The sequence below is a fragment of the Pungitius pungitius genome, chromosome 1 (genome assembly GCF_949316345.1).
Source record: "Pungitius pungitius chromosome 1, fPunPun2.1, whole genome shotgun sequence".
Lineage (NCBI taxonomy): Eukaryota > Metazoa > Chordata > Actinopteri > Perciformes > Gasterosteidae > Pungitius > Pungitius pungitius.
The window spans coordinates 5,601,143-5,623,436 of record NC_084900.1 but is presented as its reverse complement, the minus strand read 5'-3'; the positions used below and the strand labels follow the sequence as shown (position 1 = coordinate 5,623,436).

The 22,294-nt window shown below is 45.7% G+C and overlaps 4 protein-coding genes and 1 non-coding gene across 6 annotated transcripts; 2 read left to right on the top strand and 3 right to left on the bottom strand.

Moving 5' to 3' along the window:
• Positions 1-525: 525 nt before the first annotated feature.
• Positions 526-3,307, top strand: LOC134133030 (keratin-associated protein 4-4-like; the record flags this gene model as incomplete). The annotated part of the gene is made up of 3 exons (XM_062566342.1): positions 526-590; positions 770-885; positions 3,297-3,307. Coding segments are annotated over 3 exons (192 nt in total), but the record flags the coding sequence as incomplete, so codon positions are not given.
• Positions 3,308-5,005: 1,698 nt separating this feature from the next.
• Positions 5,006-8,687, top strand: LOC119222727 (claudin domain-containing protein 1-like). Its single transcript, XM_037479582.2, has 4 exons — positions 5,006-5,874; positions 6,354-6,461; positions 6,596-6,733; positions 7,416-8,687. Exons 1-4 carry the CDS (start codon positions 5,580-5,582, stop codon positions 7,634-7,636), a joined length of 762 nt encoding a protein of 253 aa, XP_037335479.2. The 5' UTR covers positions 5,006-5,579; the 3' UTR covers positions 7,637-8,687.
• Positions 8,688-8,912: 225 nt separating this feature from the next.
• Positions 8,913-10,903, bottom strand: LOC119222729 (N-acyl-aromatic-L-amino acid amidohydrolase (carboxylate-forming) B-like). Its single transcript, XM_037479586.2, has 6 exons — positions 10,614-10,903; positions 10,319-10,514; positions 10,094-10,187; positions 9,886-9,993; positions 9,668-9,780; positions 8,913-9,146 (listed from the first exon to the last, which is right to left on the bottom strand). The coding sequence occupies exons 1-6, from the start codon at positions 10,901-10,903 to the stop codon at positions 8,913-8,915; spliced, it is 1,035 nt and encodes a 344-aa protein (XP_037335483.2).
• A 1,148-nt stretch (positions 10,904-12,051) lies between these two features.
• Positions 12,052-20,814, bottom strand: LOC119222724 (oxysterol-binding protein 1-like). 2 transcript variants are annotated; one of them, XM_037479579.2, is made up of 17 exons: positions 20,202-20,814; positions 19,489-19,661; positions 19,036-19,244; positions 18,734-18,902; positions 18,244-18,355; positions 17,930-18,113; positions 17,736-17,853; positions 17,448-17,505; positions 17,115-17,279; positions 16,050-16,295; positions 15,698-15,818; positions 15,388-15,491; positions 14,957-15,052; positions 14,613-14,797; positions 14,044-14,279; positions 13,865-13,903; positions 12,052-13,737 (listed from the first exon to the last, which is right to left on the bottom strand). In XM_037479579.2, exons 2-17 carry the CDS (start codon positions 19,623-19,625, stop codon positions 13,595-13,597), a joined length of 2,322 nt encoding a protein of 773 aa, XP_037335476.2. In that variant the 5' UTR covers positions 19,626-19,661; positions 20,202-20,814; the 3' UTR covers positions 12,052-13,594. The 2 variants fall into 2 exon arrangements, with proteins under 2 accessions (XP_037335476.2, XP_037335475.2); XM_037479578.2 differs by having other exon boundaries at positions 20,461-20,814.
• Positions 20,815-21,444: 630 nt separating this feature from the next.
• On the bottom strand, positions 21,445-21,533 carry trnar-ucu (transfer RNA arginine (anticodon UCU)). Its single transcript is given in 2 exon segments — positions 21,445-21,480; positions 21,497-21,533. It is a non-coding gene; the product is annotated as a tRNA-Arg (tRNA).
• Between the last annotated feature and the right edge of the window lie 761 nt (positions 21,534-22,294).

Sequence of the window (22,294 nt, the reverse complement as noted above, 5' to 3'; positions counted from 1 at the left end):
GTGTTTGAACATGAATAATAAGGCATATCATGTACAAATCTGGGTATTTGTATTTGTTCACAGTTTGTGTTGCTAAAAAACATTATTTCATTTACATCTCAGGGCTAAATGGTATTCTTATTGGCTTAATATAATTGGCTACATATTGTTTTAAAGGCCAGAATCCTAGACAACCCAACCGGAAACGCGTTAGATCAAAAGAAACATCCACTCCACTGTCAGTAGAATATGCAATCAAAGAAAATTACATTTAAGAAAAAAAACTCGAGAAATACATTTTTCATGCCAACGATAGCAGTCATACAATCAGAACTTTTTTAACATTAGTCATCGATTAAGCTACTGCTGACTCGACTGCAGCAATGACAAGGAAGGATGCAGTGAGGAGACTGATCTTGTGGCTTACTCCACTTGAGGACTCTGTAATGAATGAGAAAAGAAAACAACATATTACTTGAATAAAAAACGTAAAAAAGATTTGTGAGTTATTATTATTAAATATGTATTACGTGTAGGTGCAGCTGTTGTAGGTGCAGCTGTTGTAGGTGCAGCTGTTGTAGGGTCAACTGTTGTAGATGCAGCTGTTGTGGGTGGAGCTGTTGAAATGCTGCAGTTGTAAGTGTTGATGTTGTAGGTGCACCTGTTGTGGGTGGAGCTGTTGTAGATGCTACAGTTGTAGGTGCAACTGTGGTGGGTGGAGCTGTTGTAAATGCTGCAGTTGTAGGTGCAGCTGTTGTGGGTAGAGCTGTTGTAGGTGCCGCTGTTGTAGCTGCAGCTGTTGTGGGTGCACCTGTTGTAAGTTCTGCAGTTGTAGGTGCAGCTGTTGTGGGTGGAGCTGTTGTAGGTTCTGCAGTTGTCAGTGCAGCTGTTGTGGGTGCACCTGTTGTGGGTGGAGCTGTTGTAGCTGCAGCTGTTGTAGGTGCTGCTGTTGTAGCTGCAGCTGTTGTGGGTGCACCTGTTGTAAGTTCTGCAGTTGTAGGTGCAGCTGTTGTGGGTGGAGGTGTTGTAGGTTCTGCAGTTGTCAGTGCAGCTGTTGTGGGTGCACCTGTTATGGTTGCAGCTGTTGTAGATGCCGCTGTTGTGGGTGGAGCTGTTGTAGCTGCAGCTGTTGTAGGTGCTGCTGTTGTAGCTGCAGCTGTTGTGGGTGCACCTGTTGTAAGTTCTGCAGTTGTAGGTGCAGCTGTTGTGGGTGAAGCTGTTGTAGGTTCTGCAGTTGTCAGTGCAGCTGTTGTGGGTGCACCTGTTATGGTTGCGGCTGTTGTAGATGCCGCTGTTGTGGGTGGAGCTGTTGTAGCTGCAGCTGTTGTAGGTGCTGCTGTTGTAGCTGCAGCTGTTGTGGGTGCACCTGTTGTAAGTTCTGCAGTTGTAGGTGCAGCTGTTGTGGGTGGAGCTGTTGTAGGTTCTGCAGTCGTCAGTGCAGCTGTTGTAGGTGCAGCTGTTGTGGGTGGAGCTGTTGTAGGTTCTGCAGTTGTCAGTGCAGCTGTTGTCGTTGGAGCTGTTGTAAGTGCAGCTGTTGTGAGTGGAGCTGTTGTAGCTGCAGCTGTTGTGGGTGCACTTGTTGTGGTTGCAGCGGTTGTGGGTGGAGCTGTTGTAGGTGCAGCTGTTGTAGTGTTCATACACGTCCCTGTACTCATTGTTGCTGCCATTTTTAATTTGAAAATATAAATGTATTACCATAACAAAGCTTTCTGTTTTCTTAGTCATTGTTACTCATATGTGAGGCTCACCTTACCCATTATAACCATGAAGATTGATATAATCCTTGCCGCATCCATCCTTGTTTTGAAACCCTACAAATTGATCAAAGTAGTACCATGATGACAGCTTCTCAACCATTTTTAGCAATTACTTACCCTTTCAATTTGCAAACAGTATTTATTCTGATTATGGCAATATTCATTATAGCAGTAGCATTTACTTTTGGTACAACATACTTACACAACACTCAAAGGATAAGATTTTTGTTTACAAAATTTATCCACCTCAAATAAATCCTCAGTGACGGATATTTTTTCTCTTTACAAGGAATGGAATGCAACACACAATTATTATAAAAAAAGAATTAGTTATTATAATGCTATCATTTAGCAAGTTTTTTAAAGTAGTCAATATACATAAATAAAATGCTAAGAAAAAAATACAATGGATGGTCCATACATCAAGGTAGATAAATACTAATCCATCTTTAATTGGTTTTTTTAAAATTAACATCAGAATAATACATTTTTTCTCAAAATGAAATTAAAATGATTTTAAGCGACAATCACTTTTTCTTATTTTCATGTTTAAGCAAATGAAATACGTAAACATTTTCCCAAAATATTTCCCACGCAAAGACTATAAAAATACAGAAAGCTGTGCATTGACATGAAAAATATACTTACAGAAATCTATAAGATGAAGATCGAAGGTGAAAAGTTGGGCATTGGCCTCTCTCACTGCTCTGGATGTATAACTTTTTCAGTGTCTTTTATATGTACACTGTTTACAGTAAAGGCTAAAGACGTCACTCCTGAGCAGTTTCTAGATCAGCTGATAGACGTACATAATGGCACATACATTTCTGGTACATTCCACCTGCTTGAAGGGAGAAGGATGTTTCACCAATGTCACAGTAGGTTAGAATAAACAAATATATGGTGATTCATTGGAAGCCACCCTGTATCCCTCAGAGAAAACAGCAACACATCTAATGTAAATATACCTTTAACTTAGCTGAAAAAGTATCGAGCTGAAGATGAGCAGAAAAGAGCAAATTCTCGCAACGAACTCCGCAAAGTAAATCTACTTTTGTAGTTATTCTCGATTGCTAAAACACAAAACCTGGTTCCTGTAGCACAAACACCCAAACCTTTTTCGTCGTTCCCAGGAGCACACACACATTTCTCATAACCAAAAACACAATTCATCTGTGTCCACACATGTCTCAATATTCAAAACACTTTCTGCAAAACCTTACACAGAAGTGACCGAATAAATCACTCATTTAGAAAACACATGCTTTCAATATAATTAACTCAAGTTATCATAACATGAACCTCAGAGACCACACCCTTCTCAAGGTGAAAAGACTCAGCCTTAAAAATGTTACAGTAACACACCAATCACAATTGGGGGTCAATAATTAGAGCTTAGAGGCATGCTCATGTCCTTTGGAACGACTCCTTTTGAGAGGAATTCCGATAGGGTTAAGGAGCAACTTTTCCAATATGTGCAGGTAATTGCACTGCACTGAATGCTATACTATTCTAATACACTTGTGTTTGAAGTAAAATGTGTGTTTTTGAATCCTGTAGACAATGTTTGAGATGGATGCAATGGCTGACCCACACAAATACATCTTTATTGATGACAAAAAGGCGCAAGAGGGGCCGCAACCTCATTGGACGCCGTGCAATCATCCAAGTTCCTGGTCAGAGGGGGGGGGGGGGGGGGCAACATCCCCATGTGTGCAGCCATTAGCAACCGCGGCATCCTCCACCGCCATGCTGTACTGGGTCCATACAACACTGCACTATTCCTTCAGTTTCTTGATCAGCTGCACAATAACATTCTCCAACATGAAGGACAACCAGAGCAAGCCCAATATGCTGTCATTTGGGATAACGTGACAACGACAATGACCACCCCAGGTTCAGGGTCCTTTTTCTGCCAGCATACTCCCCTTTTCTGAATCCAATGGAGGAATTTTTCTCAGCATGGCGGTGGAGAGTCTATGAACGCAACCATTACACACAGCACAATCTCCTGGAGGCAATGGTGAATGCATGTGAGGATATTTCTCTGGACACATAAGGGGATATATCCCACGCTGCCTGGCGAGAGAAGACTTAATGTGTGAAGTTGGTGAAATTCTATGGCAAAAAAAGTGCTGTGAATAAACCCTATTGACATTTTGGTGGCAGTGTGTTGAATGAATCCCTCCTGTGTGTAAAAAACACTAATGTAGTCTGTGTTTTGGCAGCTTGTGTGTGTTGTCTGAAGGTAAAGACTGATTGGGACCCAGAAGTTAGATGTTTGGGGTGTTGGGTGTGAGTTTTTAAAATTGTGTGTGAAGATTTGAAAAAATGGAGAGTTGTTCCAGGTATTGTGTCTCAGCAAAACAACTGTAATAACGACTCTCAATGAGGAAAACGACTTTTACACTTTTATTTGTGGACGGTCAACTATCACAATCACATTCCACGGTCCCACATCCCCCTCTTTACCAATCACAGGGGGAGCCAGGATGATTGACAGGATGAACCGTGACAGCTTCACTGACCTCCTCAACTCAGTAAGCTCATTTATGGACCATTTTTTTAAATTTCATTTGTCATTTGACTTTGACTGAGATTCAAAGGTAAACCACAGTATTTACCAACTACACTTAATTTCTTTGGTGCTACATCTCTTCACTCTAACAGGAAACCTTACTACAGAACATATGCTGCATTACATAACACTCCATGACTACATCAGAGAAGATATTGTGCAGCGGAAATGTGTCTTTAGTTAATTTAAGGATTACACTGCAGCTCATGGGCTGAGTATCACAACAATAAACAAATAGATGGCCATAGATTTTTATTATCATGATATTTGTATATGTAAAAAATATATAATCTGTTATTTTTCTTGTTCATTATGCATGAACTGTATTCATGCATAATTCATAGCTCTATTCTGGGAGATTTATTGTTTGTACAATTTTTGTCAGAAACTTAATAAAAGATCTTAAATAATTAAAATCGTCTCTTTGTGTTTAATGTTTAGCATTTTTTTGGGGGGGGGGGGAATGTATTAGGGATTCTTAGTAAATAAGAGTAATTCCAGTTTGTTAAGAAAGAGAACTGTGTGAGAAATAAAAGTGCCGATGAATTTCACAAAATGAACAAAAGAATCAATAAGGGAGTTATTTGCTTTCTCAATAACGTTTACGGGGAGGAAGAAAGAAACAAGCGTCCCGAATACTGCTACTACTGCTACTACTCATTGGCTACTGCTCATTGGCGGAACCGGAAGTGGAAAACAAACGGATTAGTGTGTTGCGACTCTCATCATCCCGGGTGCGCCATCCTTTACACCACCGTCCAAAACAAACCACATGCAATCTGCACCTCCGCGCTGGGAACAACGCTCCGCATAATTCACGCCGGATCGACTTTTTGGGGGGGGGGGGTTTCGGCGAGGACTCGGGGTCGTTGTCCCCGGGACTTTTCTTCGCCGTGCTGACGTCGGGTCACCGGCCGGCCGTCTGTGGAAGTGGGACATGGGAACAGATGGCGCATGCGGGCGGGCCTTGCGGGGGCTACTGACGCGGACCCAGACGGGTATCGACCAATGAAACAACGAAACAAGAGCAGTTGTCGTTAGCTTTTGCACGGACAACTTGACCCCCCCCCCCCACCCCCACCCCCACACACACACACACACACGCACGCACGCACACACACGTTCGGATAAGAGCGCGCGTCGTTTGACGGAGAGCCATAAAGAGATTGATGAGTGACGTCTCGATCTCTGCCGTCGACATAATCCTCCCCACCCCCAACCAATCCCCGTCCCCTAGCGGGCGCGTGTCCCTGTCTCGCTGAACAATGGTCGACAACCGCTACGCCACGGCTCTGGTCATCGCCGGCGTGCTGAGCGCGCTGGCCACCGTGTACCTGTCGGTGGCCGTCGGCACGCCGCACTGGTACCAGTACAGCAGCCCCGCCGTGCGCGGCGAGGCCAACGTGTCCGAGCTGCGCTCCCTGTACGAGGAGTTCATGGACGGGGAGTTCGACGAGAAGACCTACAGCGACACGCTGTTCCGCCTCAACGGCACCGTGGGCCTGTGGTGGCGGTGCGTGCTCGCCCCCGCCGCCAACGCGCACTGGCACAAAGAGCGAGGTATGTTGGGGGGGGGGGATTTAATAAGCCGCGCCGAGTGGCAAGCAGGGGTGTGCGCAACCAGGTGTGAGCTCGTAGGGTCGGATCGGATATCGGAAGGAGGAGAGCTGCCGGTCCAAAGCGTGAGCCGCACCTTGCCTCGGGGTGGATTCCGCGTCGTGAGGCCGAATGCCACGCACGCATTACGCTGCGTCACTTCGTCAGGTGTTGTTATTACCCTAGCAAGTATCCTTGGTATTGGGTAACGCGAACTGCGTGTCAAGGTCTCCTGAGGTCATCAACTGAACTTCTCCAACACATTTCTGTCTACATGACTTAGTAAATTGCGGTTTTCATCCACTCAAATGCATAACTTTTAATTAATAAGTACATTTTCAGTATTAAACCACTTCTTGTGTATTTTGAAAAATCTCTGTGTGTATAAGCTTCACAACCATTAATGCATCACGCCGGTGGCTCTGTGGCGTACTGTTTTTCAGACGCCAAGATGATGCTGGAGTGCCGCAGCTTCACTGTCTCTCAGCAGCTCACTCCCAAGTACAAAGAACCGGGCAACCACAACAGCGGGGAGGACCTGCTGCGCACCTGTGAGTCCGCTCACAAGCACCCTCCGTAAAATCTTGACACTTATATATATATATAAGGGGAATACATGAAGACCTTTGTGACCGATGCCCACCGACTCACACTTTTCTCTGTGTCTTTTGGCACGTCTGCGTAGATATGTGGAGGAGCCAGTGTCTGCTGCCACTGGTGTCCTTGGGTCTGGTCGTGTTGGCAGGCCTGATCGGGTTCTGTGCCTGCCTCTGCCAAAGCCTCACACCTACACTCGGTGTCGGGATACTGCACCTCCTGGCCGGTAAGACCTGTTCAGCCGCAGTAAAGCACGTAAAGTTTACTGGCAGTTTGTCTCGTATGGATTGCTTTATGCAATAGGACATGAATGAGTGCAAAGTTTACTTATGATGTCCTTACTGATGTCCAAAGTATTTAAGTCCCAGTCCCAGAGGCTTTGGTTTGAATCCAAGTCAAAAGTAATGTGGCATCAAATAAAAAACAGAATCAATTTAGTTCCATTCTTGTTTATACATTTAGCCACTAACATACAGCCAATTAAAATGTTGTTATGTTTGCTGAGTAATGTTTATAATACATTGTCACAACATAATCAAGATGGAAAGGTCATTCATTTTCTCATGAACCAAAGTATTAAAAAAAAAATCCAAGACGTGTGGCACTTGATAAAAAGTCACAGGATCATCAAAGTTAGTAGGATTTATCCTTTGGGGACCATGATTTTTTTGGTGGAAGCTTTTATGGCAAATCATCTGACAGCGGATATTTTAACCAACAGCGAGCGTTGCACAAATAACTCACCAAGCCCCATTTTTTCCAATGACACACCTCGACAATAAACTGGTGTGCACAGACTATACGGCATGTTGCAATGCAAGAGTTGACTTTGATAGATGGCTTTAAGGAGCATTTGTGTCTTGTGCAAGAATTAGATTTTGGTTTTAAAACATTTCGTGTCCCCGCAGGCCTCTGCACCTTGGCCACAGTGTGCTGCTACCTGGCCGGGATGGACCTGCTCCACAGGGTGTCGATGCTGCCCGATAAGGTGGACGGCTCTCTGGGCTGGTCCCTCTACTTGGCCCTCATTTCCTCGCCGCTGCACATGATGGCCGCCGCGCTGCTTGTGTGGGCGGCGCGCAGTCACAGTCAGACCTACTACCGCATGAGCGCCTACCGGGTGGCATAGTCTTTGAGATTCAGCTGGGGATCTCTGCCCTGTTTTGGGTGAATACCCGTCGAGCCATTAAGACGAATGGTCTCGGACGGACGGGTTAGTCTGTTTGTTTTCCCTCCCTCTGATGGATCAAATGTGGTAACGAGCCGACCTGCTGCGTCAAACGATCGGATTGTTCTTTTTTATCTCTCCACACAATCTCACAAAAACACAGTTAAAAATATTTCAGAAGGCAACACCTCAATTGGTACAACAATAGATTGTATCAACGTCACCCTGCTTGCGAAAATGTCAAAGAAGTTTGCTAAGAAGAGGATTTTAATTGACAGACAGCAGACAGGTGACAAAGCCCTGTAATGGCAGCAAGGCGGAAGGCCTGTAATTATTCTCCATTTATAATGACCGGTTTGCTAATGTTAGTCGAGACGACTACAGACTATGGTTTGTATAGTATTCTATTACCACAGTCATTTGACTCCAGGAAGTTGACTCCCTTTTATTACTCAAGTGGTAGTTATATATATATAAATGGCCATTGTTACGGTTCTTTATTTTCATGATTTGAAGTGATTTGTTTTTCTGTTTTCAAGCATTTTTTAAAAACATTTTGACATATTAGGTAGGCTGTAGCAGGAAAGATCAAACGATTTTTCAAGTGTTTTTTCACCATTTACTTTTGTCACTTTTACAATTTGTTTCCCTTTGTGAATTTGTTGTTGTGTATTTGATTTATACAATTGTTTAATTTTAATAACACATTTACCACCATTTCAATTCAACAGGATTAAAGGGAAATACGTTTCCCTGTTAGACATTATGAATGTAAATTAAAGGCCATGTTGTGATAAACGACAGTATTACTTTGCACTTAAATTATTCTTGAACATATCCTGAACATTTCTACTTTTTTGGGGAAGCAAGTGTCTAAAAAAAACAACTAATATTACCCTAAAAACTATGATATATGTTTTCATATGTATGTGTGTCTGTGAAATGAAATGTGAGGTCAGATTTTGTATATTCAGCCCTTTAATTGAAAACAATGTTCCATCCCTGAATCCACTGTAACGTAAACATACCACCCAACGAACGACTGTGCTATTGTGAATCTACAGTGAATGTGTTGTTCACTCTCCAGTTGTGACCTCAAATGGTTAATAAAATATACACCTAAATATCAAATGTGAGCGTAAGAGAGTTCCAATCAACCGCTGCTGTTGCTAATAAAGCTTTTTTTGTAAAACGCATTTCACAGTCGCATCAGTCTCATCCAGCCCGGGGCCCATCCTCATTCTTCCACCCCCGCCTCGTCCACCTGGGCTCGTTCCTCTGTCTGCACCCGGATGGCTGGAACCATCACGCGCCTCTTTCTCGCCAGCGACAGGGCAATGCCCTTCTCGTAATACGCGCATTCGTTGATGAAGAAAGGGTAGAGCGCCTCGTTTCCTTCGTAGCGCAGGGTTTCCCCCGAGAACGTCTGGAACAGCGGGTCCTCTGGGCGGAGCAGGCAGAAATCTCGGTCCTGGGGAGTGGGGGGGGGGGGGGGGGGGGGGGTAGAAGGGACAACAACACTTCACAACAACATTTCACAAGTCATATATAGAAGCTAAGTGTCGACAGTTTGCTGTTGGAAACCCGCCCTTTCAAAGTACACCTGAAGGTATTTAGCGGTTGTGTGGCAAGATCAAAAGCCACATGATTAATGCCACGTTACATTTGATGAGTCATTTATTACTCATCTACCGCTTACATTCTATAATAAGTGCTGATAATTACACGGTTCTTTTTGCTTAAGTGCCGCTCCAGAACTGTTACTGGAGGCCCCGACCTGTTTAATGACTACTGTTGTAAACAGACACAATTGGGTGCGCAGGTGGGTGGAATTTACGTTGTTGAATAGGGAACGGCCACCAAGCACGCACTGTTGACTCAAAAGTTTACATTTACATTCACACCTCCGTTGTTTATTCAGATGTTCAAATGTTTCTTTTTAATCCGGCGTGGTCATGAGCCTCCGGGCTACGGATGGTTTTCAGACTGTACCTGGAGCCGAGGATGAATGGCTGCTGTGATGTTGCGAGTCTCGCTGTCTCTCGGGTAGTCGATGTGCTTGATCATGGTGAACACGTCCACATATTCTCCTTCAAAAGTGCTACCTGCGATTAAAAAGAAAGGCTTAAAAGGGAAAAAGACCGGAAAAGGGGGGGGAGTGGGGGGGGCTTCAGAAGATGCCCAAAGTTTGCATTTCGGAAGTCCAGTACCCGAGTTGAAGAAGCAGACCCAATCGAGCATGTGCTGCACGCCGGCTTTCATTGCCGCGTAGACGTTGGACCTCACCACGCCGTGGGGCTGGGGCCCGATCTCCATGGCTGCGGAGAATTGATTTTTGAGACGATGAATTCGCCGAGCTCTCCGGGCCGCTTTTTTCCCCATTAACCAGCGATAGTGTGGACAGAGGAAAGAGCTCACCGAAGCCGTGCTTCCCCACCGAGTCGAGGGAATACGTTTCTTTGTTGGAGACGTCAAAGTGAATGTACCTCATCGGTATATCGGGCATCTGCCTCTGTAAACGACATGTTACTCATAACATGGCCATCGACCGATCTCAGTTCTGTGTTTTTACCCCCCTTAAAAACCTGTGAAGGTTCCCCCAAACCCGCTGTGGGTGGATTTCATGCCGGAGTGTGCGCTTGCCTGCAGGTGCCTAAATATGTGCAGGCAGATCCAGTCCCGGTCGGAGTAGGCGATGAGGCACAGGCCCATGTTGGCCGTGGTGTTGTGGAGGTCGCACACGAGCTCCACGGCGCCGGGGCCTCCCTTGGGACCCAGCGTGGCGTTCAGTTCCCGGGATCTGATCACCTCGTAGGGCACGGCGCCCGACGAGGGGCCCCTGGGGGGGGGGACAGAGAAACGAGCCGGTCTGATCATCATCGTCATCATCATCATCACCATCGCGACAGGGACCGCGAGAGGCATCGCCTCGCCTTACTTCAGGGCGGCGTGGGTGAAGCAGCGGTTGAGGTCCGTGTCGACGTATCGCCGGCACTGCTCCACGGCCCGCGGGTTGGCGAGCACCGCCAACACTGACGGGGGCTGCTGCTGCTGCTGCTGCTGCTCCTTCTCCTCTACCTCATTCTTCTTCTCCTTCTCCATCACTTCCTTCCTCCCCTTCAGCAGCTCCCTCACCAAGTACACCCCAGAGAGCTCGTTGCCGTGGGTACCACCGCACACGGCGACCCGGGACAACCTCGGCAAGCGCACCACTTTGTCCACCTCCATCTGGACGGGGGGGGGGGGGGGGGGGGGGGGGGGAGGCGGAGACACAGGACAATTGAGAGATGATGCAAACGTTTATTGCATTTGTTTTTTTTCACTGCGGTTCCGTTTCCAGCTGCGATGCTCTGCTCACACACACGGGTCGAGGCTCTTTTGGTTCCGCGTGGGTCAGTATCGACCGATGAAGAAGCACACGTGTCTTCACGACTCTCCCGGGTCTCACTGGGAGGCGTCACTTACCTAGGTCACCTCGCTGTCCCGGCCTCCTGGAAACTGCAAAGGGGTCAGTTGTGGCTTTAAGCGCTGAGATTAAAAAGGTCTATTTAAAGGATCTTTAACTATAGGTGAAGCAGGGTCAGCTCCACGTTCACAAACCAGGGGGGGGGGGGGGGTTGGGGTGAAATGAATGAAGAGGATTTGTACTGTACATCTCTTCCCGTCTCCCCCATCCTGTCCCCCTCCCCCGGGTTGCCCTCTCCCACCTTGTCCCAGGCTTTCATGCAGTTTCACCGATTCAGCATTCCCATCACTCCCAGTGTACAGGCTGCGGAGGCCTGTTATGCAAACTCTCACCTTGTCCCCCCCCAACACCACCTCTCGTCCACTGCACTGTGGCGGGCGGAGGGGGGGGGGGGGGGGGCGTGGCCTGAGTGTGACGGGGCTGCATCATCGGCTAAGTGTAAGCCCCGCCTCCCCTTCCACAATTACCCCATGTATAGGATGGAAGGTTCCGGTTTACCTTTCAGCTCTAAATAAATCTGCTGGCATGACACAGCAGGAGAGGCGAAAGAGGAGAGTGAAAGAAACGGCTCCTCAAATTCGGAAAAAACAAACAGCAGCTGATTTAAAGAGAACACCGATTTAACCCTTAAATTGTAAATACAAGGAAGTTGGATAAAAAAATAGGAGTGGTATAACATATAACATTTAAGAAAGGTGAATATGTTTGGTTAACCTTTTTTCCACTACTCATACTGTTTTTTTAAAGGATCCATCATCAATGTATGAAATAGTGTCCTTCTAATCTTCCAAAAAATACAGCATTACCTATATATCGAGCTAATAACGGTAGATAAACTAGAGATATCCTTGATTTAAAATAAAACTATGGAACATAGACAACAAAGTGCAACTGGAAGACAAACTTGTTTTCATTGGGTTGTATTATTTTATTGACGGATTTGTCATCCCATCTTGAGCTCCTCTTAAACATGACAGAAAACTCCCAAAAGAATTGATCTGGCAAGTTGTTAAATTTTTTCCTAACTTATTAAAATGTTGGAGCAAATTCAGTTAAAAGAAAAATATGAAAAGCTATTTGTTTGACATTAAAGCTTTTGGCTATTACATGATCTTTTTCTGTGTTAATACAAAATACTGAACAATGTCAAATCTCACCTTCCAAGTATAGAAACTCCCTTTTTTTATGAAAATGAAGACAGTCCTTTTCCAATAACATGACTGGAAACAAAATTACAATTTAAAAAAACTACCTTACAGTTTTCAATACTAAGTGAATCTCTATACATTTATAAAATCATAGTTATTTTCTATGCGGTTTTATTCTTCATTTTAAGTACACTTAGAACACAAAATAATGAAATTCTCTCTCTCACACACAATGTCCCATGTTTTTGGTGTCAAAATGTACTTGCATATGTATGTACTCACAAACCAACGTTTACTTTCACTACTGATTCACTTTAACGCTTCTTTGTTGAGTTTCGTGTCTCTCAACACAAAAAGGGGCCAATTCCAATTATTGAAATGAAATGAAACTGCACTAAATGTGAGATTTTCTGAGACCCGGAACTATGTCCTTTCCCTGCTTCTTCAAAATGTGAAATGAGAAGAAACTTCTAAAAATGTCCACATTGTATCCACTCAGGTGTGATACAAACACAAAATAGAACAGTTTGCCTCTAAAGGGCCCCACTGAAAATCAAGCTTTTCACCATCATCATCCTAGTTAGGCCTTTGTGGTGGAAAACAATAAATAAATCAATCCATGGGTTTGGAGGTTCAATCCGTATTTCGGACTATCACTTATTTTTAACCTGGTAAAGTGATGGAAGAGCAGATATGCAGTCATTCACCCAGGCACACAAGGAACCTTCACTTTGATTCATTAGGACAGAAAAATCACAACGTCTTGAAGGCCACCAGTCGACATATTAATGAAATTATTTGAATCATAGCTATACATAAGTGTATATATTAACCAGGTCTCACACCCCCCCCCCCCCCCCCACTACCTTCCACAGGAACACTATATTATCTCAGAGGGTTGTTATCAGCACTTAAACCTGTGATCTGAGAGACTAAAAGAAAGTTCAAATAATGATTCGGAAGACACTGCACATTTCATTTCCTCCCCCCCCCCTCCCCCCCCCCCCCGTCAGTCTGACCCAAGTCAAAAGCAGCACATTTATTTTGTTCCAGTCCTCTCAGGTGTGTGACGGCAACAAAGGGGGCAGGTGCTGACACTCAAGGTGACAGGAACCAAAATCAGATCCGGGTGGGTGTGGGTGTGTGGGGGGGGGGGGCGGGGGGACCCCTACTCCCAAAGGGCATCAGACAGCAGTGACCGTCCTGAAGATCTCTTACAACAGAGATCAACTGGAGAAAGTCAACTATTCAAATTGGCAGTGTGGGGGGGAGGGGGAGGGGGGGGCTTCACAGTCAATGCCGAGGTCAAAAAATCTCCGGGCAATCTTCCCAGCTTCCGCGGTCCTTGGCTTCCCAATAGCCTCCCTTATAGATATGGACTTGCTCACCTGTGATCTGGTCCTCGCTGCGCTCGAACCAAAGTGCCTTGTGGCTGTCGTGGGGTGCGCCTGAAAGAAACAAGTCGTTGTTAAACGACAACACAAAAACAATGACACTGAACACGGAAGAGTCGAAAATATAAAAATAAAATGGCAGTGTGTGTGTGTGTGGCGGTGGCAATGAAGCGGTACTTGCTTTTTAAGGACGGATCAGTAAGAGAATCCTCGTCGACAGCTTTTGGAAGAGAAAAAGGGGAAATCATATCATTTTATATTTCTTTTTTTTTACTCCTTTATCCCCCCCCCCCCCCCCGCCCTCCCATGCACGGCTGAGAGGAACACAGACACAGCCGAAAATGCACACGAGACACAAACCTTCTTCCGATTGGCTGGAGGTGCGTTGGCTGGCGGCCTCCCGCTCCCTCTCCCGCCGGACGCCGCGCTGCTTCTCCTCCAGCCGCTGCTTCTCCGAGTTGGCCTCGTCCCAGCGGCCGTCCTCCATCAGCCGCTGGTCGGGCCGGCGCCGGCTGTCGGTGGGGGCCACGCCCTCCTCCAACTCGTTCAGGGTCAGCGCCAGGGAGGTGAAGTAGTACATGGACTCAGCTCCCTCGCTGTGGGGAGGGGATGGGGGGGGGGGGGGCAGTGAGAGTCAGAAGGGGCCGACAATAACCTTACTACAATAGCTATATATTCTGTTTTATAGTAACATTTTCGAAAATGACTTTAAAAGAATATTTCAATTAAATCAAGAGAAAAGAAGCCAATGTACTCAGTACATTGAAAACAGCGCAATACAAAATTCCTTCAGGTGCTTTTTTGATGCATTCATCTTTTGCGATGCATGTCGAGATTATTTCTGGCGGAAATGACACCAAAGGTTTTGTACGGTACACGTGATTACGCTCCGCTGGATCGCCGGTGTGCCTCTTCGAGCTGGTACTCACGGTAGAGGGTTCCTCCTCCACACCTCTCTGGCTTTGAGCGTCTGATAGACCGTCTTCTGTTTGCCCTCGGCGCCGTTCTCTCCTCGGCTGCTCTGCATCACCCGGGAGAACTCCATCTTCTCGTCCCACGTGCCCGACAGCACGTAGTGGGCCTTGCCGTCTTTGTCCATCACCACACCGGTCACCTGAGGAGGAAAAAAAAAGGTACAAGAGAGACAAGCGAGGGCTCAGCTGGGGGGAGCGAAGCACCGTGGGTCATTTAAGCTAAAGACGCCGGAGGTTGGGACGGGGGGGGGGGGCCCCCCCCCCATTGCTGCCCCATTTCCCCCCCCCCCCCTCCTTACCTTCCTGGCAACGTCCCTGGAGAAGTAGCTGTAAGGAGCGAACTTCAAGTGGCAGCGGTCCCCGGTGGTGTGGTTCACCACGTCGATGTCACCCGACTGGCAGAGAGAAACAGAAAGGAGAGGTTGCAAAGATGTGGCCGACATTTTCAAACTGGTACAAAGTTTATACTTCAATCCAGGGTTTCGGCAGAATGATGATGGATGCGGTGTGTGCACATATGGTTTTAAGTCCGGCGGCACTTTTAAAAGAGGATTTTTCAAATGTGTTGTGCACCGCAAGTTGGTACACACTGGTGCTAAAATCAGAACCAATCAAAAATAAGTAGTGAAGAAATGCTGTGCAATTCGCCCAGTGTATAAAAAAACACGAAATGTGTCAAAGGTAGTATGTATGAATGTGTCAATTTACTTTTAACTTTTGTCAGTCTCACCTGATCAATCCACAGTTTCCCTACAATGATGTTGTGCACTGTGGTGGTAACTTTCTTCCATGTGTAATGATTGTGTCCCTTTTCAAAGATTGCGTGTATTGTGCCTGCGAGGATGAAAAAAGAAAAATGCAGATAGAAAGAAAACAAACATTTTACATTCAACAAAAGGAAGATGTGGCTGTTACATGTCTCGTCAATCAAAAGAGTCATTGGCTGGTATGTGCGTTTTATTTCTGCTTTGAGAGAGATCACAGCCTCAACCTACGTCATGCCCCGACGCATCATATGTTCAAAGCCACACCGTCCTTACCCAATGGCATGATGGAGAGGTATTTGCCCCTGAACTTGCTGGCAACGGTGATCTCCTGCCTCAGGGTCCAGCCGCGATCGGAAATCACATGGTGTGCTGCTGCGGGTGGATGGTGACTCACCTGGGACAACAGGTTTAGGTCAAGGAGGTACAATTAAAATGTTTTTTTTTTAAAAGGAACCTGCCTCACTGGCGTCACATCTCAACGGGACATCAGCACGCCGATGCTTCAGACAAAGCGCAGATCATGCGATTGCAACATTTTTTTCATTCATTCATTCTTGGCTTTGCTTTTGGTTCCAATTTCCTGGGTGGTGGTGGCACGACACCCCACCCCCGCTTCCCGCCTCACCTGCTCGCAGAGGGAGCGGTAGCCGCTCTCTCTCCGGCGGTCCAGCTCGTACGTCTCCCCCAGCAGCGGGTTGAAGGGTTTGCCCGTGCGGTGGACGGTGGTCGAGTAGGAGGACACGGAGAAGGCGGCCACGTAGCACAGTTGCTCCAGCGAACTCTGGCACTTGGAGCCCTTATCCAGCAGCTCGTGGTACTCCAGGTCCTCCGACAGACGCTGTAGCATGGAGATGGGCTCGTTGAAGTTCACCTGGAGAGCGCGGTGACCCCGGAATGAACCCGCGTTAGCGTTCCCTCTCACACAAAACACACGGAGCGCTCAGTTCGAAATGTACAGGTGTGCACTTTTAAACAGTTGGCATGCAATTATACTATATGACATATACAGTTCAAGCTATTATATATTGACTTAAAAAGACAAAGTGTCTTGTTAATGATCCCTCTTCTGTGACCAATAAGCACAGTGTGTGGTCCGAATGTTTTAGTAACAATGTTTTCGTAGAATGAGTACATTGAATTATTGCATTATGGACATTGTGTTCATCATTTATGTTGAGTCGGGCCAGTGCTCGTGTCGTGACCTGGAACACTAGGTGACGTATGTTTGGACGAGGGTGGCTTCTGGTGGGTCCAAAATAAAAAAGGAAAGAGAAAGAGACAACGTAGTGAGACTACGAATAATGTAATAATGGTTGATTTTTTGTTTGATTGAATATTTTTGTCTTTCCACGTTGGATTGGATCTGTGTATTGGTTTATTTTTAAAAAAGGTGTGTTATTTTAGATATAAATCTACCACAAATTGTTAGAAGGCTGGAAGCGACTTCTTTGTATCTGCTGAATCTAAGCTAAATAAACAAGGGATGACTGTACAGTGTTTGGACTAAACGCACTTCAAAGCAGCATGCCGGTGCTGGGTCGGAATGTACTGATAGGATGTATCGCTGCCAGAGTAAATATATTTTTTGGTTGCGACACAAAGACACTGAAAAATCAGGTGGAACTGGTTCATTACTAAACGTTGGGTGATTCCCATTTGATGTGGAGTAATGTCTTAAGACCGTACTCACAGGCATCGGGATTTTTGACAGCTCTTTTCCGATGCAGTTCTTCATGATGCTCCACAGGTTGAGAGAGTAGTTGGGTTTGTCTGAAATCTTTGTCCGCCTCTTCTTCAGTGGTACCAGCTCCTGCGAGGGGGACTCCTGGTTCATTGCTAAAGGCTCCTCGTTAAGCTGAAAGACGGAAAATGACGTCAACGAACAACACACTATTCACAGTTATAATAAAGCTTTCGAAACACAATCACTGCTGCTGCTCTTTATTCATAGCACTAAATGATGGTTAAAAGTATTTTAACGAGGTGGAAAAACACGTCTCTCAGAGGCCAGAACGAAACCTACCGATTGGTCATCAGGACACATTTCACTGTTGAAACCGCTGACATTGCTGCTCGACCTTCTGTAAAGATATTTAAAACAAAGAATTTCAGAATGTCAGATTTCCCAACAAGGAAGTGAGGCATGAACTGGATCAACTGACACTGACGCGTTGGTAAGAGGGCGGTAAAGACAACAATCCGGCTGGCTTGAACCCATCTAAGGCAAGCAACTTATGCAAGGAATATACCAATAGCTTAATTCGCATGTGTCACCATTTCCTGTAAACAGGTCAAAGGGCAGGGCACTGACTTGTGGAACTGAGGATCTGCGGGAACAGTGATGAACTCGGGCGCTTCCTCCATGGCGTCAAAAAACTCGTTGTCGTCATCCTCGTCGCTGGCCTCCCCTTTCCCCGGCCCAGAAGGACCTGAGCAGAAAAAGAAAATAAACCCGTCAGTCCCTCGCCAGCGGCCGACCATATCCTGGCTGTTCCAGAGTCTTACTTTTATTGTCTGCAGTGGCGTTGGCCTGAGCCGCCCCTCTGAACGCCCTCTCCAGGTGGTTGTGCTGCTTGGCCAGCTGCTCCAAGGTCTCCTCCAGTCTGACCCGCTGGTCCCGCTCCGCTTGAAGGGCTTTCTGCCATCGCTTGCTGTGAGCCTGGGCCAGCGCCAGAAAGTCTCGGCACGCCTGAGGGGTCGAAAGCATCCAACGTGGTCAGACCAGAACTGGGCCAACGCTACATTCGGGCCGAGGGAGAATTGCCGTGAGCGTTGTGCCGCGCAGCTCGGCTCGCATGAAGTGCACGACCTCCACCTACGTTGATCATGGCATTGGAGGTGATGCGGAACAGCGTGGCCCTCTCGGTCACCTGACGGATCTTATCTCCGGCCTCGCCAGTCATACGCAAACTGTCCAGTTCTGATAAAGACCTGCAATACGTATTAAAACGTCAATAAGGACATGGCACAATATAGCATCATAACACAAGCTGCCAGAGTCAGATTCAATGTGTTTATTGTCCATAATTAATGCTTGTTTTGACTGTGTGAATCATGTGAATGTCAAAAGCAACTGTGTGATGATAATGTGGAGTTTTTAACTTTTTAAATGGAGTCTTCACGTCAAACATTAGTACGCGCATGTATAAGATGCATGTGTTCACTTATGTGGTAAGAAAGAAAAGACGGTGATTGGTTATCGGGGCGAGGACATGGGAGTGAAGATCAGGAAGTGAGAAAGAGAGAGAGGAAGCGGGAGGAAGAGAGAGAGAGAGCGAGATAGAGAGCAATCGACGGTTAAAGCCTGACCTCTGGAGGGCAGAGCCATGCTTTGAAATGAGATCGTTGCAGGTGCCGAGGTCCTCCACCTTGCTGCCTAGTGTCCTGAGAGCCGACTGTATTTCGGAATTCTGCGACCCGCCACCTTGTCCGGGTGCCGCCGGCGGGGAGGAGGGGGAAAACTCATCCCCCGAGTCATCTGTTCAAGATCAAAGCAGAATTTAAAAAATGAAAAAACACTGGATTTTAGCGCTCCGACTGCACACCGAAGACCTTTTGTGTTATCTTTTTTTTGTTTTATTATGTGTTATCTGCCTGTGTGGACGTAGTACCCGACTCGGCTTGCATGCGCGCTGCCTTGGCTTTGGCCAGTTCCAGGGCCGTGATCCAGCGCTGGCGCTCCACTTCGCAGCTGGCCTTCAGGTGGTAGGTCTGCGCTCCACCGTTGGAGATGACAAAGTTGCAGGCGTCATCCACGGATATAGTTGCTGTGGCCAGGTTGATCGTGCCACGACACGTGTGGCCCATCTCTGCTTGGGTCCTGATAGTCAAGAGGCGTTCGATTTGACATTTCGTGGGGGGGGGGGGGGGGAATGAGAAGAAAGAAAGAAAACGGCACGTGAACCGTTTGTGTCTCAAAACTAGGCTCCGATCCGACAACATTTCATCCAAAGTGGAAAAGAAAAATCCAACAGCGTATTAATTAATCAGAAGGTTCACAGATTTCTCTGGCGACATGATCATGGCCATCCTCCATATTTGATGTGTTTTACAGGGACGCCTACCTGTAGTAAGACAGAAGCCCATTGCTCAGGACAAACCACCTCCGCTGATAACCCTTGATGTAATTAGTCCACTTGAACACCCATCCTTTGTATGTGTCACCAGCCGGAGTGGGAGTGGGGGTCTTGGACTCCGACATCACAGCCCCCGAAATCAAGAGACAGATTTGAGGAACCTTGAAGGGAGATTAAAAATGTTACAAATGTTAATTGAAATCACAGGGCTTCTGTTTGTCTTATATGGCTGAATTTATTAAATAATAAGCAGGCTGCCACAAAATAAATTGACTCATCGTTCAATTTATGTGAATACATGTTTGTGAATGGCCTGATTAATTCGTAATAAAGACCTCTGTTGGTTTCACATTAATACTAAATGATCTCACCATTTCATTTTACATAACAGGACTAAAACACTGGCAATATAGATCTATAGATATTGATCGTTTGGTGTGGTTTGAAAGACAAATGATTAGCCATGGAATCAATACAGATCCACTGACATGTTTTACAAAGAAAACTTGTTCACTTAAAAAGGGACTGCTTTATGATTAAACCCATTTGTGTGATTATGTATCATTGATTGTTTGTGATCTAGATATTATCAATTGACAAAGCAGCCAATGCATTTTTAAAACATCGGGATTCTGACGATATAACCAGGGAAATGTGACAGTTGTGCAATATACAGAAGAACACAGAGGACAACAACATACATTTGATAAAACTCCAAACACAGTGAAGGAGGGTGACACCGTAGGGAGGCTAACCGACGTTAGCTCCAGTTAGGCCAGTGGGAGCCACGGCAATTAAGAGCTCACAAAGTAACTTAAAGAAACAGCAACGTGTCGCGTTTTTCTCGAAGTTAACCAGCTGACGTGCAGAATTCACTACATGGCGAAAGTAAGATACGCCGCTGAACGCCCGTTAGCTCACTAGCTCGCCTTTCGAGCTCACGGGCGGATAACTGTTTACCTTGACGTGTCCGAAATGTGAGATCAGGCAACCAGACACCCGGTGAAGTCACAGCTAACTTTGACACCCATACGTTACTGTACCCAGCTAGCTGAAGAGGCTAACTAGCTAACTTGACCAGCACAGAAGAGCAAACGATGGAAACAATTAAACGGAAGAGGACGGCAAACGCAGCGTGGTGGATTTAAAATAGAGTGGCACCGGCGAGTTGCATTAGTATTCCCTCAATGATAGTGTTCATTCCACAGCTGCGTACGCGGGTGGGAATCTAAAGCTAGCTAGCTACCCCTAACTAGCCTAACGTTAGCTTGTTGGTTACACCCGGTGCAACATTATTTTACCTCGTCCGGAAACGGCTAAGTTAGCTATGCTACATTGTTTCCCCGTGGGGCGAGAGCGGCTTTTGGCCTTCAAAGTAACAGTACATTTTTTTGGTATTATTTTCCACGTAAAGACAGGTCGTAATATTCGTCCAAGTCAAAGGTGATCGAAATATCACTTCTCCATTACAAGCATATTCATACATGCATTCATTTAAGCGTTACTGCAACGATGGATCAGCCGTAAATCGACTGATAATTGTTCGTGTAGTGCACTCTGTTGTCTTTATAACGAGGAAAATACTTTATTTTGAAGGATGTAATCGGAATGAAACTTGATTGAATCTTGCTAGTCTTACAGATTTCATTTATTCGTTTTTACTACTAACTAACTAGCTGGCTTCACATTCACGTCAGCTAACGTCATGTAATGCCAATAGATATAGCCAATATTAAAATTAATGTAAACTACTGTACAGTATTTAGAGCCCATTCACTAGGGATAGGAGCGTATATTAATTAGTTAACTTTTCTGGATAGTTTATATATACCTTTGAGCAAACTGTCTATCCACTTAGTTTAAACGGATACAATATCAGTGTAAACATAAAGAACCAAATAGTCAAAATGTGCGTTTTCGCTAGTACTTGGCAAAAAAAAAAGTCGACTCCGGTGGGACTCGAACCCACAACCTTTGAATCCCTTCGGATCAACCCTAGAAGTCCAATGCGCTATCCATTGCGCCACGGAGCCACTTGTTGCTTGATCCTGGCAAGTAGATATATAAAGTAGAAATTTTTCAGTGAGTCTTCTGTGGATGTATTGTGTTTGTGGTTTTCCTAGGACATTCGTAAAGGGTGTATGAAGGTGTATTTGTGTCTTTATTGCCCAAACAAAAAATTATGTTTTGTGAGAGAAAATTTCTCACATTGCAATCAACAATCCCTTTTGTAACTCAAAAATCTATGCTCTCAAAACGAAAATCTGCGACATTTGGCCCCGTTTCAATATCTTCTGGACCTGACTGTTAACTTTGGCAACTCTGTGTTTATACCCCTCTTTGACTGCAAGGAACTTCGGTGTGACACGTGACAGCCAACTCTCCCTGACTCGCTCTACAACATCATACGACCTCTTCTCACTTAGAAAGCGGCCTTTTGCTGTTACATGATTCGTACTTGTTAGCAGGACGCCCAGCAGTTGTATTTTAGAGTTCTCAGGCATGTATGTGATCTCAAATACACTGATTAAAAGCGTTTTATCAGAGCCAATTCCATCCATGTATTTACTTTTGTGTATCCCGGTGTACTGCAGAGCTTCCGCCACCAGGTGGTGCGTATGAGCAAATAAAGAGATATTTCCAGCAGAGGTAGTTTTTAATTACCCCAAATTTGCAATACCTTCACTTAACAAAAGTAAGGCATGTAATCATAATCCAATAATACGATGTCACAATGACATGGGTCGTTCTGCTGCATGATGAGTAAATTTACTTGCATTTCGCTGCTAATATT

Bases quoted from the DNA above. Each gene is read 5' to 3' on its own strand.
- LOC119222727 (XM_037479582.2), top strand. From the start codon at position 5,580: ATGGTCGACAACCGCTACGCCACGGCTCTGGTCATCGCCGGCGTGCTG. The intron at 5,875-6,353 runs GTATGTTGGGGG...ACTGTTTTTCAG, and splicing joins GCACTGGCACAAAGAGCGAG to ACGCCAAGATGATGCTGGAG. The intron at 6,462-6,595 runs GTGAGTCCGCTC...ACGTCTGCGTAG, and splicing joins GGAGGACCTGCTGCGCACCT to ATATGTGGAGGAGCCAGTGT.
- LOC119222729 (XM_037479586.2), bottom strand. From the start codon at position 10,903: ATGGAGGTGGACAAAGTGGTGCGCTTGCCGAGGTTGTCCCGGGTCGCC. The intron at 10,515-10,613 runs GTAAGGCGAGGC...CCCCCCCCCCAG, and splicing joins TTCACCCACGCCGCCCTGAA to GGGCCCCTCGTCGGGCGCCG. The intron at 9,994-10,093 runs GTGAGCTCTTTC...AATTCTCCGCAG, and splicing joins GGTGGGGAAGCACGGCTTCG to CCATGGAGATCGGGCCCCAG.
- LOC119222724 (XM_037479579.2), bottom strand. From the start codon at position 19,625: ATGTCGGAGTCCAAGACCCCCACTCCCACTCCGGCTGGTGACACATAC. The intron at 18,903-19,035 runs GTACTACGTCCA...GATCTTGAACAG, and splicing joins GCGCATGCAAGCCGAGTCGG to ATGACTCGGGGGATGAGTTT. The intron at 16,296-17,114 runs GTGAGTACGGTC...CGCGCTCTCCAG, and splicing joins TGTCAAAAATCCCGATGCCT to GTGAACTTCAACGAGCCCAT.